Raw genomic sequence first — 13,997 nt, 5'->3', positions numbered from 1 at the left:
GTACCCGGCTGGACGGCGCTGGTTCGGGTGTCGGGTTACACTCATCGAGGTTATATAACCTCTGTGGTTGCGCCAGCTACACTTCGAGAAAAACGTTTGGCGAAACCCACGCCCTTTGTGCGTGCATTGGGGCGCGCCTTCCCCCATGCTTAGACAGATGTCTCAAAATTGAAAAACGGCACTAAGCACCGAAATGCCGGATTTAGGCATTTATAGGCAACAAGTGGGGTTAAATATGAAGTATTCCTATAAAATGACAAAAAAGCAGGAAAGTGCAAAAATGCCCCATTTAGGCATTTATAGGCATGTTTAGGCAAATGCCTAAGTTCCGGGCCCTAGCAATGACAGTCGAAACGAGAAAGTACGAGGGGGAAGGGGATCGGAAACATCGGTGTTTCCGAAGGAGAGACAGCCTGCTGCTGCTACAGGCGCTCCGCTGTCGCCATTTACGCCAAAGCAAGCCGTGAAGCACCCGAAAACCTCGGCGCGCTGACGACAACAGTGTTTTCCGAGCTTGCAGAGGAGCAAACCAAAACGGAGTAGCCAGGATGGCACGCCACGCTAAAGAAGATTTCAGCGGCGCGCTTCTGCACTGCTCGCCTCGCGTCAGCCGAAGAGCGGTTTACTACCGCGCCAACGGCCAGGACACGTGACCGGACAGCCGGCTCTGCGCCGCCTGCGCAGCCCAGCGCTGCACCGGGGCAGGGCGGCCTAATCGCGACACAGGGCGACGCGGGGGGACACGGCTTGCGTCTGTAAGCGTGCCATTGAGCGCCAGGAAATAAGAGGAAGTATTCCTCCCCTCGACCATAAGAAAAGCCCCCTTGGCGCCTCTAAACAGATTGGCGGAGGGGGAAGGGGCGAGAGGTGAGCGGTGGCCGGTGATTTACGCGTCGTTAAGTTGTTGTCACGCTCTGTATTAGCGAGTCGCCCGCCGTACACACTGGAAGTAGCAGCGCGCGCCGCCGTAAACACTGTTCAGTACGAAAGACCGTATACCAGGATTAAGCAAAAACGAAACGGGTGGTAGCGCCTCGTTAGCCCTCAGAAGGAACACGTGTCATGTTTACGGGCGACACGAGAGAACTCGTTAGCGCAGGCGCACGATTACAGAAAGGCTCCACGCTCGCTAACGACCGCAATATCGCTTCGTCGATGCGCGACGCGCCGCCTGAGCGAGTCGCGCACGGTCGTGTGTACATATCGTGAAAAGCCGAAGAGTTTTTAATGACGAGTGATGCGTGTCGCAACGCGGATGAAATTTATGGAAAGGTACCGAGCGTTAAAGTTAAGAACGCGAACGCGGTGTTAGGGTATCCGAATCAGGTATTCACGGAAGGGTTCGCCGGTGGCCGGTTTGAATGGGCTTAAATCGCTGTAGCGCTGCGCCGCGAACAACGCCGGCAAAGCGGTCATAACAGCAGACGAAGGCGGACATATTCATTAGCGGCACAACGACACGCTTCATTAGAACCGGAAGCTGCCGTAGCAATCAATACGCTACCTTCCGTGCCCCTGCACCAGAGCGGTGAGTACAAGCCGCGGATATATTCGCAAGCCACTGCAGAGTTCTCCCGATACCGGGTCGGTGAGTCGTCCAATTACGACGGAGTAGGATGCGGTATACGGTTACGGCTGCTGCGCAGGCAGTGTGCGTTGTCAAGCTCTTGCCGAGAGAACCCAGCGCCCTCTGCGCGCCCCACATCGCGGTTATTTCCCACAACGACGAAACACTGGTCGAATTTTCGCGTCGCTCCACTGGCTCGTTCCGCGCCTGGGCGGAAGACAATCAGGCAGCCCAAAGTCCCTAACGGGCGCAGAGGCCGCACGGACCCCGAAGGGCAGCTCCACGGCGCGCAAAGGCGGGGGGAGGGGAGGGGGTAATATTCGCAGCACGCGGGTAAATCACGAATTCAGTTTACGCTCGAATCGGGCGGCTTGCGCTGCGCGCTCCTAATTCCGAAAATTAGACCAACTGTTGACGGACTTTGGCAGCGGTAATTAGATTTTTGCCACAAATGATGTCAAGGTGAGCTGAATACACTGCCTAGGTCCTCAGCAGGAGAGGCTATAGTGACACACGTTCGGCGAGCTATCGCGACCGGCTTTTGTGTCTCGGCAGCTAACTCGGCGGCTCCCAGCACGCGCCAGTCCCCTTTCCCTCCTCGCTGCAAAGACCCCCCCCCCCCCCCCCCCCCCATTTTTAATGTTTTTAATCCGTTGCAAACCCGAACGCACTCGGCGCCTTCACCTTCGCGCCCGGGCCATCGTGCTGCCTGTCCTGCGGAACGAGTTCGAGGAACCCCGCGCGCGTCCCCGCGCCAACCGGCGACCCTCGCGCTACTACTAGGGCTTCTCCACCGGCCATCGGCCGCTTAGGCGGCCGCGCCCCTACTTTCAAGTAGGGCCACCCAAAGCGTCGGCCGCTTCGGCGGCCGCGTAGTCGTCTACGCCTGCAGGGAGAACTTCCTCGGGCCGTTGTTGTTAACAAGCTGCAGCGGTGGACGGCCTACGTTCCTGCTTCGAGCTAACCACCAGCAGCTGGCACAGCGGAAGCCGACGGCGGCTCACCCCACCCTCTCAGCGCCTGCTGAGCTGTTCCCTAGCGCGAGAGCAGCCTTCCTGGTGGACGAAGTGCAGCAGGAAGGCTGCTCTAGTGTGCGTGGGGCACATTCGCGCCGCCTACCATGGCGGTCTCCACCGAAACCGCCACGTTGCTGCTCTGTTTCAGCCTCCGACGGCTCTCCCAGGCTCGTGTCCAACAATGCCACTTCTGCGGTATGCACTTGCGCGCAGAGAACCCTAGCGCCGCCGGAAACGGCGGTACTCACCCGTTCCCCGCCGCGCTGCTGCGCTGCGACCTGCTGCCCTGCAGGGCGTTGCCCCCCTGCAGGAGTTTCCTGCGGACTTCTCCTGCTGCCGCGTGGATTATTCGACGTGACGGCCACCTACGGATAGCCACGGCTGCCCTGCAGTCTTTGCTGCGCCTATGGCTAGCCTTGCGGCTGTTCCAAGGCCACGCTGCTTGCCTCCAGCAAGCCCCCGACGCCTGTGCGCCACTCCCACCGCGCGGCGGCTCTTCCTCCCATACTGCAGCTGATGCTGTTGCTGCGGTGTGACCTGCAAGCCTGCCGATTGCGGAAAGCCAGCTACACCCCCCCCCCCGCCCCCCCACCGACCCCTGGGTTACGAGGAGCGCAGTGACGACGGAGACAGCAGTTAACCCACCCCCCTCCCATATCTAACCCACGTCCCACTTCCCCTCGCTTGGACGCCAAGAGTGATCCCACGAATTGGGCAACATAACTCGCGTCCAGTATTCCTCCCGAAAATAGCCCAAAGATACCACCACCGCCACCACCTTCACTTTCGCAAGTTTCTCTTCGAAAAGTGCGCAAATTTTCAGTATAGAGCGATGACGTAGTAACCTGAAGCATGCGGCATAATGTCGTAACAGCATTGCACGCTTCTTCAACGCATGTTTACAAAACTAAGGCTCATATAATAATGTTACAGCGCAACTATTCCACACTAAAATTTCTGGTGCCTTGAGGGCAAAAAAGGTGCACCGTGCTTTGAACGAGCCCTAGAAATTGGCTTTGGCACAGTCATGCATGTCAAACGCTTGAAAATACCTGCAACTGCGTGAGCGGTCGGGCATGCTCCACCTGCTAGTAATAATACCGGGTGACTTGGTCGCGAGGCAGCGCTGCAATAAACTTGTTCCCGAGCGTACGCATCCCACAAATGTTTGCTGCCGGCTGCACATGGCCCCGAAACATGTCGATCTGATGACCAGAACGAAAATACTACGCAGGTATAAGAATACAACACAAGAAAGGAAGAAAACAGAGATCTTTGACGGCGAAAATCTCTGCGCTTTGTTACTTCTACCATATTTGCTTTTTTCAGGTTCACAAGCACAAAAGCAAGGAGGTCCCCCAACACGTCCTGCCGCCCCTAGCTGCGGGACCGGTGTGATCGTGGAAAGCAGCAGCATTTATTGCACATCTTAGATGCACGAACTGAAGCCCGCAGGCGCTTGTGTGAACATACTACTGACCCTCTCCAATAAACCACCATTAGCCGAATTTCGCCTACTGCAGGAAAAAAGACAATTGCAATTCATCATAAATTAGCAATGCTTTGCGCAAGCCGCCTGCCACCAGTGTCGGCGGTAACGCGTTACCTTTTTAGGTAAATTAGTAACGTACTCGTTATCACTGTAACGGTTTACGTACTTTCGTTAACATTTCTCGGTAACGTGAGTAGTCAGGTTACTAGTGACTTTTTATTCCAATTGTCCCCCCCCAGGCCGCACCGTTTTTTAGAGAAAAAAAAGCGCAGATCACCTAAAGTAATGTTGCAAATAAAACGTACAGGTGCTCACGACGACCCTTGTTGCGGCTCGCATGCATTCCAGAAAACACCTACCCTTGACGACGCACCGCATTAAAAGAAAAAATTCCCATAAAGCAAGAAACACGTGCACGAAAACGCATTCACACACTTGCCTTCACCTACCTCCCTTTCGCAAACCACTCACACACACACAACTCTAAAGAAAGAGTGGAAGCATGCGAGCATTTTGGGACATCACATTTTTCAAAATTACTGTAAATTTGTTAAGAGTTGAGCGATGATTTCTTTGTGAAGTTAAAATTGATGATGAAGTGTCAGTTTGTGTTTATAATGTCACATTCAGAAAATGGATTCACCATGTGCCACAGAGTTATAAGTAGGATACAACTTAAAAAAACAGCAGTTCGTAACACTGGGCCTCCGTCCTCTGCGTTTTGTATTACTCCGCTAGACGAACATTAAGCTACATGTCTGGCTATATCAAAGAATTCCCGTATCAAAATTCTAAAGCTCATAATTATTTTCTTGTGATAAGCTTCTTGTTTAGGTAACGAGAAACGTTTAAGCAGCGGACTACTTCGTCGTGGAGGAATTCTGTGTGCGGCAGATGAATGTGGGCGGAGCTTCACTGCAGATTTAAGTTCCGACTCCTTTAGGCCCGACTCCGACTCCTTTAGGCCAGTATAACACTGGGATCTGACTCATTTAGGCCAGTATAACACTGGATTGGATTTTGGATTTTTATGGCGCAAAGGCATCTATGGCCAAAGAGCGCCATGGCACAAGGTATTTTCGAATTCTCAAGGTGGGGTCAAAGACCCATTCTCAAGCATTTCGCCCTAAATAAGCCGAGCACCAGATCAAGGAAAAGCTTGTATGCATTGTATCATCGGTGGGTACCCGGTGGCACTGGGGATCGAGCCCCGCACCTCCCGCATGCGAGGCAGATGCTCAACCACATAGCCACCGCTACGGTGCCACTATAACATTGCTAAGCTCCTGCACATTTGTGCAAAGTATTCTTGTTAGATCCAGATTTCGGCTAAGATCGTTTGTTTGTTTTTTTTTGCTAGAAGCTTTATGTGAAATATGAGCTTTATAAAATTGTTAGCGTGAGTTTTTGCACAGCACAGAAGACGCACTGAATAAAATTTATGGCTATGGAGTGACGGTTGAGTAACGTGCGGCACTTTTTTCAGTAACGGTAACACGTTACCTTTTTTTGTAGCTAACGTGGGGCGGTAACGCGTTCCTTTTTTGCGTAACGAGTAACGTATATAGTTACTTTCTTTCGGTAACGCCTACAACCCTGCCTGCCACCCTATCCCAGCGAATTTCCGGACCTTACCTGATCCGATTCTCTGCCGTTCACGGCTGTATTTTCAATCGCACAATGTCCGCTCTGATATCCTAAAGGACTACCGGTTGCCTGTTGTCTGCAATACGCGTTCCGCCTCAGTCCGCTTCCTCCTCCTTGATCTTAGCGAGGACATCGTCAACGCGTGCTCGTACTCTCTCTTCCGCTTAATGTTACCCCTTCATCACCGTGAGAGTGCCACGCCAGCGAATTACTTTAGAACCACAGGGACAGCACAAGTTCCCCAAGAAAACTAGATGGATACGAGTATACTTAGCTCCGCAAACTGATGTCATACCTGCCTTTCAAGCAATTCCCCAGCGCGCAACTCTCACTAGCCCGCAGCCAAGCAACCCTGTCTATTTGTCTTCAAGAGCCCGATGCGTTGTCCTCATTATATTCGTTAGTTTCTTCTTTGGCCTTCAAGTTTCGGTCCTGTAGCTCAAAGAAATAACAGGCAGGATACATTAGCTGCATACGTTTGAGGGATATTTGCAAGCTGTTGGTAATAACTTGAGAACGTCTGGCAAAAGCACTGCGACCCATACTTCACAACCTGCCAGTACCTCTAACATGGCTAGGATCTTTTGGCACCAAAATAAATGCATTCTTTCTTAATTTACAATACCTCAGTGCCCAAATTTAATTTTATGGCACTCCTCTGCCACAGAGTTGAATGTTGTTGCAGTTTTGACTCAAACGATAATAAATACGCTGGAAAAAGAACCCGCGACGGCCATGCGCGAGGAAGCATTCGCGTCGAATACGTGAAGTGCCGGGTTCGAATCTTGGCGCCCCCGGAAACTCATCAATTTTAATGGGCACAACGCGCACTCAGCCCCATGCTTGCCTTCCAGAGAGAATAAAACTCTGACAAATGGCCACACTCGGTGTCCGCGACCACATGATTCATAAATAAACATTAGGGCTGAATACATAAAACATTTAACGGCCTGCAACACGTCGTTAGCGCTTTTACCGTGCAGCTTTGCCGGCACCATCAAGCTTTATGCTCGAATTTCCTTTAACCATCGGCTCATTTCATTCCGTCTTCCACCGTTGCACTTCGCTGCCGAAAGTGTCGCCATCGTCATTTTTGAAGCGAAAAGCTTCACTAGGCTCGTCAACACCGGGCTTCACGGGAGCCACACTACAGATTTGCCACAGCTGCGCATGCGCGAAACCGAGTGACGTCACGCGGAGCGTAGGTGGTCGCTGCTGCCGCGCGCTGCCTCCGTCGTCTGACCTTTCGCCTTGGAAGGAGGAGAAGAAGACCCAGAAGTGTTAGCAAGGGAGTTGGCTCAAAAGCAGCGAAGATATGAAAAGTGCAAGGCTAGACAAGAGGCTGAAACGCCAGCATCACGAGAAGCACGCCTTGCTAAACGGCGGCAAAAGGATAAAAAACCAAACAAAACAAGTGAGCCGACGGCGTTTATAGAGTTCATTGGCGTTGACAACTTTGCAAACTCCGTTCATTTTCACGAAATGAAAGGCGCAAAACCGGCTCCGTGGGTCAGGGGAGACCTCAATCTCGCTTTTCACTTCGTATATCCTGGTTTAGCTGGGCTAATCCATATTAATTTTTTTCGTATGCAATGCATGCAGCGTTTTTGGACAAACGAAGAGAGCAGGACAAATTAGAAAGGCGCCTGTTAATAGCAGCGGGGAGTACCAAACACCACCTGGCTGGTTAGATGATCAAGTCTCAAATGACTAGTTAAACGCGAGAAGCAACCTGACACACTTAACTAGAAATGACAGCGAACATGCCGGCGCAATGGTTACACGGCCCGCAACAACCGCTTCCCCATTTGCAACCAGCTGTGTATAGTCGAAAAACAGAATTCTCTATAAGGGGAAGCCCCCCAAAGCAGAGTAGGTTTCTGAGAGGTGTGACAATTATCCCCTAATTACAATTAAATGCATCAATCACGAGGCTCACTTCCATATGACACTATAATTTTCCTTTTGCCCGCTTCCTCCGACGCTGTTTGAAATACATAGCTCACCCAAGCTATAACAGCCACCGAAGGTGTTGTAATCACAACAGCAGTACATAAAGAGGAGCAAGGCGGTAATAGAAAAAAAAAAGACCTCGCCTTTCATAAAAACGTTGCATGTCGACGATCATCGCAAAACGGCGACTCCGTAGAACTGTGTACTCATAACAAAGAGATTATTTTTGTCTTCGGAAACAAAAAAAAAAGGCTCGTTCTGTCGAACAATCCTTCCGCTTCAATCCGAACGTCAGTCCCCCCCCCCCAAGAAAAGAAAAAAGACCGGAAAGACACGAATGTCGCAGCTTAGCGCGCAGACACGGCTTATTTTTAAGACACGCTTGCTTGTGCACGGAAGCATAAAACGGAACGACAGGTATCACAGCTCGCGAGGGACGGCTGAAGATAAGCTGCTTTGCTTTTTCTAGTTTCTCGAAAAGCACCTCCCCAAATATCCTTCTTGGCTCTGCGTCCCATCACGCAGGATTCAGTCGGTCTTCTACCGCGCTGCTATATTCACTTCTTGCTCAGAACGGCTGTGAAGTTCAAACAGCAAACGAACGCTTTATGACCGACCCAGAACCACACAGTGGCAGAGGAGAGGCGCTTCATGAAAGCGGACGATGACGCCATTAGAAGAACGCCTATGCGTCGTATGCATTGTATATTCTTTCCACCCTTTTAGGTGCGAGAACATCGAACAGGCTACTCCAGGACTAAAGTGGACCGCTTGAAAGCCCTATATTCTAAGAGGCGCGGACGAAACTAGCAGTTAGCTCATTAAAGAACCTGTGCATAAACATTCCCCAACATGTTGCAATAAATACCATACATAGATAAAATACCGTGCTGTGGATTAGCACCGCGTTTTGAATGCGAAGGAGGTGAGCAGGGACCCCGGAAAAGGGGGGGGGAGCCTCCCCCCCCCCCCCCCTTTAGTCTCCAAATGCTTAAACTTGGATCAGATTTCTGACAGTTGAAACATTTCAGTTCTAGGACTCGTTTAATGCAAATCACAGTGGGGCAGAGCTACTTGGCTTCGTAGCCGGTTGTGAAGCATTCTGTACATGAGCAACCTAAACCAGTCATGTCCCAACAGAGGCCGACTGCCTGACTCGTGTACATGATCATGATTAGCAGAATTTAAAGAAACTATGCACAAACTTTTTTACTTGCCTTGATCACTCCTCGTGAGTAAAGCTTCCCATTTGAATTCGTTTTATATTGCCGTGCATCTTTGCACCGTTTGTTCGTTCGAACTCAAAACCGCCGGCACGCGGCTTTATCATTTTGTTTTGTAATGCCAGATGCGAACAGACTTATCTCCATTGATCGTGGCCACGTGCAAATGCTTCCACATTTTTCCAGACTGTTGTAGCTGCTTTTTGGTTCTTTATCTCGAAGGTTCCTTGCCAGGTTTAAATTGAGCGCGGCCAATAAATGCAGGCATTCACTTTGATGAGCGCCGAGCACGCTTGTGGCTATCGCCGACGCCGAGTTATTCAGTTCTTAGTGGGCGCGAGTCAGCCCCTTAAGCAGTTTCTTCTGGAAGCCTTTTCGTTGTCTTCTTGTCTGTTGGAGTGTCGTCACCACAACGTGAGTTTTCATCAACATGTGAACGGTGAAAAATAAAAATAAAAACAAAAAATGTAAACTTGATTAATTAAATGAGCATTAAATAAATAAATAACAAAATAAGCTCGCAGTCTTGCCTCCCCCCTCCGCCTCACTAAAAAAAAAGTTCCAGAGTCCCTGGACGTGAGTTTGAATCCCTTGCTCTTGGCGCTCTTCCCTGGGTGCGTGGTGCCCTTTAATACAAATCATTAGACGTACACGCGCCTGCATCGCCGTTTAGCAAGAGCTGAGTCGAGATGGCTGCATTTCACGAAAACTTGACCCCGTCTGAGACTGAGGAATCACGCTGCAACGCTAAAGGTATTGAGACAACTTAATTCAGTATTGAACTGGTTGCCTTCCTGCTTATTACTGACGCCGGCACAGTTCAATCACTGTGAATTTGATTTATAGCTTTTTCCCCTTTACTTCAGCATCCTTGTGGCACTCAGCATTTCTTAATATATATATATATATATATAGTTGGGCCAATACACAGACCTGAAAAAGATCGAAATTATGCGCGTAGCTTTCAAAGCAAATACTACAAAACATCCAGCCGCTAAAGCTCCTGAATTGTGAGTATGCGGTTCATATGTACGGTTTTTGCAAGGAAAATGATGGAGCCTAGGTACTTAGCAGAAATTACCATGGACTACTACGAGCCATTAAGACGGCTGAGAGCAGTTTATGAATCGAGCTAGGGGCGTAGGAATAAGGTAGAAGAAACAGGCGGAGATGCAGTTAAAGCAGAAACTATGCTCTTTAGGCCCACCGACCATTTCCAGCGCAGTTAGCATGCCCGAAATACGAATCTTGTTTTTTCTTAAACCTATCCGCAAAATAAGTAAATGGGCTCCCTAACTTCAATTTTTTTTTCTGATCAGTTGTCCCCTCGCACAAGGGTCACTGTGACTTGGGCCGTTTGTCATATGCGCAGTCGCTCTTTTCTGCAGGCTTCGACCCTCTCTCGTTCGACAGCGCAGTTGCTCAGAGGGATATACATAAAAACAATATGGGAAGCTTTGCGTCACGAGGCTTATGTAAGATTCCAGGGAACGCTCCAAGGCATGCTTTTTCAAGCCGTCTAAAGCCGGTAATATCTTGTGCCCCCGTGATGATTAAGTGCTACTCTCCCAAGCCTGGCGCTTCGCCGCAAGCCGTCATCACAACACGGCCATAAGAAAACGGGCGACTGGCAAGTAGATGCATTACACGGAGACACGGCAAGTGTCAACGACAGTGAAATTGAAGCCCGTAAGCCTGTCGCTTTTTCTTCTGCAGTGTGAAAGACATGCACCGATTTCGACACCTCTCAGTTCTTTGAAAGCAAACTCTAACGGAGGTTGCCTCAGTGCCCCGCTAATGCGCTGCTAGAAACGGCTGCACATGAGGGCACGTTTCGGCGACTTCGTGATGGAGTTCACTAGGACAGCTCGCGGTCCGGCCACAAAAAGGCGATAGTAACCAGCTAGCGGTAGGGGTGCTCTTAATCGCGGCATGTGCAGCTTTCCGTAGATTAGCCCACCGTAACTGCAGTCGCCACGGGCACTAGCACTCAACGACTAGAAGCACGCGATAAGTATGCTGTCTGGGCACGCAGCAGTGGAAGAAGGTGGCGCGCACTAATTGCCACCTCTACGTACCACCGGGAAATTTCTTACGTCTCCTACAGCGCACTCATCACTACGTCCTTAAGGAGAAAAAATGCAGCACTAAGAATCGTATTCCACGGTTTCCAGAAACGCCTCAAGGTGACCACATGCTTTCGGTGCTCAACTGCAACTGAAAGCGGAAAGAAAGCAACAAGAAGAGAAACCAAGGCGCATTGTTATCTTTTCGATTTTATTTAGCCGTTAGTACGAGCCGCGTACAATGACACGTCTAGAAAACAAACAAACAAAAAAGAAAGGCGCGTCCGCTTTTACACATGCGGACCGCATGTTTAGTTATAATCACAGCAAGATGACGAGGGACAACCAGCAAGGGGGAGCTCACCTGTTGTGATAAGGGTCAGCGTACTCGGGAAGCATGCGGATTCCATGTTCGTTGATGTAGGTGTCGTTCAGCGTCCTGCAATTCGGAGAACAAAAGCGAAACACACAATGAGAGGGGAGAATAAATCGCCAGCAAAAGAAAAAAATGGCACGCGTCTATCACACTTATTCGCCCCCATCCGATGAAAGGCGAAAAGTTTTCTTTTTTTGTTGTTTAAAGGCTGAAAACGCAAGTGTGTGACACATTTATGTATGGTACGCGGGCTTTGAAGCCCCAAAGCTGCTCATGGGCGTCTTATATAACAAGAACCGCAGTGGAGGGCTTCGGATTAATTTAGACCACCTGCGGCTATTTAGCTTAACTCACTAACAGCGCATAATAACATCATGGAATCGCAGCGCTGGCAGACAAGGACACAGAGAGGACACACAAACACAGCGCAATTGTTTGTGTGTGACATCTCTGTGTCCTTGTCTGCCAGCGCTGCGATTCCATGACGTTCGACAACTACCAACTAGCCCAGCAACATACCCTGCATAAGCGCATAGTAACATGGGAGTTTTTGCATTTTGCCTCCATCGGAGTGCATCCGCCGCCGCCCCTGTGATTCGATCCCGCCACCTTCGACTCAGCAGCCAAACGTCATAGCTGCTAAGCCAACACGACGAGGACAGGCGCAACGGGTGTAAGTGTGTACCTGCAGGGTAGGCGCTACGGCGAAACTTCTTCCAAGCAGAGAGAAAGATTCACTGCTCTTCAACCACCGAAGCCAGAGACTTAGGCCCGCAGTCATCGCATTTAGGTGCTCATTGTAGTATTATACTGCTCTGTAATGACGCGTACGACATGAAATATGAGAAATGAGGCACATCCTCCGACCGACCATGCATTCCTGTAAGCGTTGGTAGCAGTAAGAAAAACAGGCAGCCAAATTTACAGCATGATAGTACCGAATATGGACAGCGCAGGACGCGCAGAAACGTGCGCAAAGTCCCGTGTACATGTCTGTTCCATGAAGGTAAAACGCATTGCCTATTGCGTTTTAACGATAATAGATCCGCACTCAAAATGGGGTGAAAATTAGCGGGTTCCGGTGTAAGACAGTTAGGATGCTTGCTTCCCACGACCAAACGGAACATTTTTAATGCGTAGCAGTATGCATGAACGGGAATAAACACCAATCTGACCGCAAATAAATGCTCGAAAATTCACACAACTGCTACTGATTGTTTCAAGTGCGCCATAGTCAACTTGAAAAATGAGATTTCATAAAGCAGTTCTATCTAAGTCAACCGCACGCTATGAGACGCTGAAATGCACACCCGCCGATGAAAGTTTATGGAAGGAGACTCTAGCGAAAAAGAAAAAAGATATTTCTATGCATCCGGGACGCCAGCTTGCGATTTAATGAAGCACTGGGTAGTCTGCCTTTCAAAAATTAGACTACATACATCTATTAAAGGCGACGTGATAAGGAGCGGGACAAATTAAGTTTTTTCGCCGAGAGTGCATTTCACAAACTCTTCAAAGCGGCTGTACTCATGCAGCCCGAAAAAGACACGTGAGTGCGCAATATAAGCTGCTGCTGGTTCGTGTGTTTACGCACCAATTCTCCCATTTTATGAAAAAGCGGTGACGTGCCAGTATCGTGTTTAAGTAGCAAACTCGACGGTTTTCACTTTCGCTAATGAAAAGCGGTGGCGTGCCAGAACGGAGTATAAAGAAAGCGTTTCTCGGACTTTTACAACCAGCCTGTTCGTATACACATTACATGAAGTGCAATCAAAGGCGCAGCTCGACGCCTTAACACCTAAATGCATCGACTAGTGCTTTGTTTGCTTGCACCGGGCTGCACACAAACAGAGCGGTCTGTTGCGCATGGTGCGGAGCGCTGCAACGCTGGTAACGCGACCCCTCGGAAACCCGACGCTCTCCCGAGAAGCGTTGCCTCTCCTGTCAAACCCGGGTGTCCAGTGCAGTTGGTAACATGAATTAAAGCAGGCACGCATGCGAGTAAAGAGACCCGGAACGCAGTCACGCGGATGCAAAATGCCCAAAAGCTTTACACTGCCTTCTTCCTTCGATTCACCTTCTCTCGATGCAGTACTTTTTGGATAGGCTTGACGCCCTTCATCGAGCACAAAGCAAAGCTTTGCGTCGTGATTGTATGAACTGGTCTTGCATAACCTCGCTAGTATACTTCGCAAGAGAAGGAGCGCAAGTCTGTAGTGCTTTGGCTTGGAGACGGCACGAGCGGCGTTGAGGTCGAAATTCGAACATTAGTGCAGACCACCGCGGTTCACGCGATTGGGAGTACAGGAAATGGGCTGCCAGCAATAATCGACACTGAGAGGTTTGGTTTTATGGGGTTTAACGTCCCAAAGCGCCTCATGCTATGAGGAGCGCCGCAGTGGAGGGATCCGGATAATTTTTACCACCTGGGGTGCTTTCATGTGCACTGGCACCACACAGTACACAGGGCCTCTAGCATTTCGCGTCCACCGAAATGCGACCGCCGCAGAAGGATCGAACCCACGTCTTTCAGGTCACCATCTGGGCACCTTAACTACTGAGCCACCGCGGTGGCTCGACACTGAGTTGTGCTGTAGCAGTTCGCTGTATACGCCAAGCAAGCATAATGTGGAGTTTGTAATCCCGCTGTTTTGTAA

At 50.1% G+C, this 13,997-nt stretch overlaps 1 protein-coding gene across 1 annotated transcript in view; it reads right to left on the bottom strand.

The window, feature by feature from the left end:
- Positions 1 to 13,997, bottom strand: part of LOC144114643 (glycosyltransferase 25 family member-like) — a 166,487-nt gene that overhangs the window by 26,448 nt on the left and 126,042 nt on the right. The window contains exon 2 of the mRNA XM_077648511.1: positions 11,329 to 11,403. Within this exon, the coding sequence (XP_077504637.1) occupies positions 11,329 to 11,363 (35 nt within the window). The 5' untranslated portion in view covers positions 11,364 to 11,403. The remainder of the gene's footprint in view (positions 1 to 11,328; positions 11,404 to 13,997) is intronic.

The sequence above is a fragment of the Amblyomma americanum genome, chromosome 1 (genome assembly GCF_052857255.1).
Source record: "Amblyomma americanum isolate KBUSLIRL-KWMA chromosome 1, ASM5285725v1, whole genome shotgun sequence".
NCBI lineage: Eukaryota > Metazoa > Arthropoda > Arachnida > Ixodida > Ixodidae > Amblyomma > Amblyomma americanum.
This window is presented reverse-complemented; position numbering and strand designations above follow the sequence as displayed.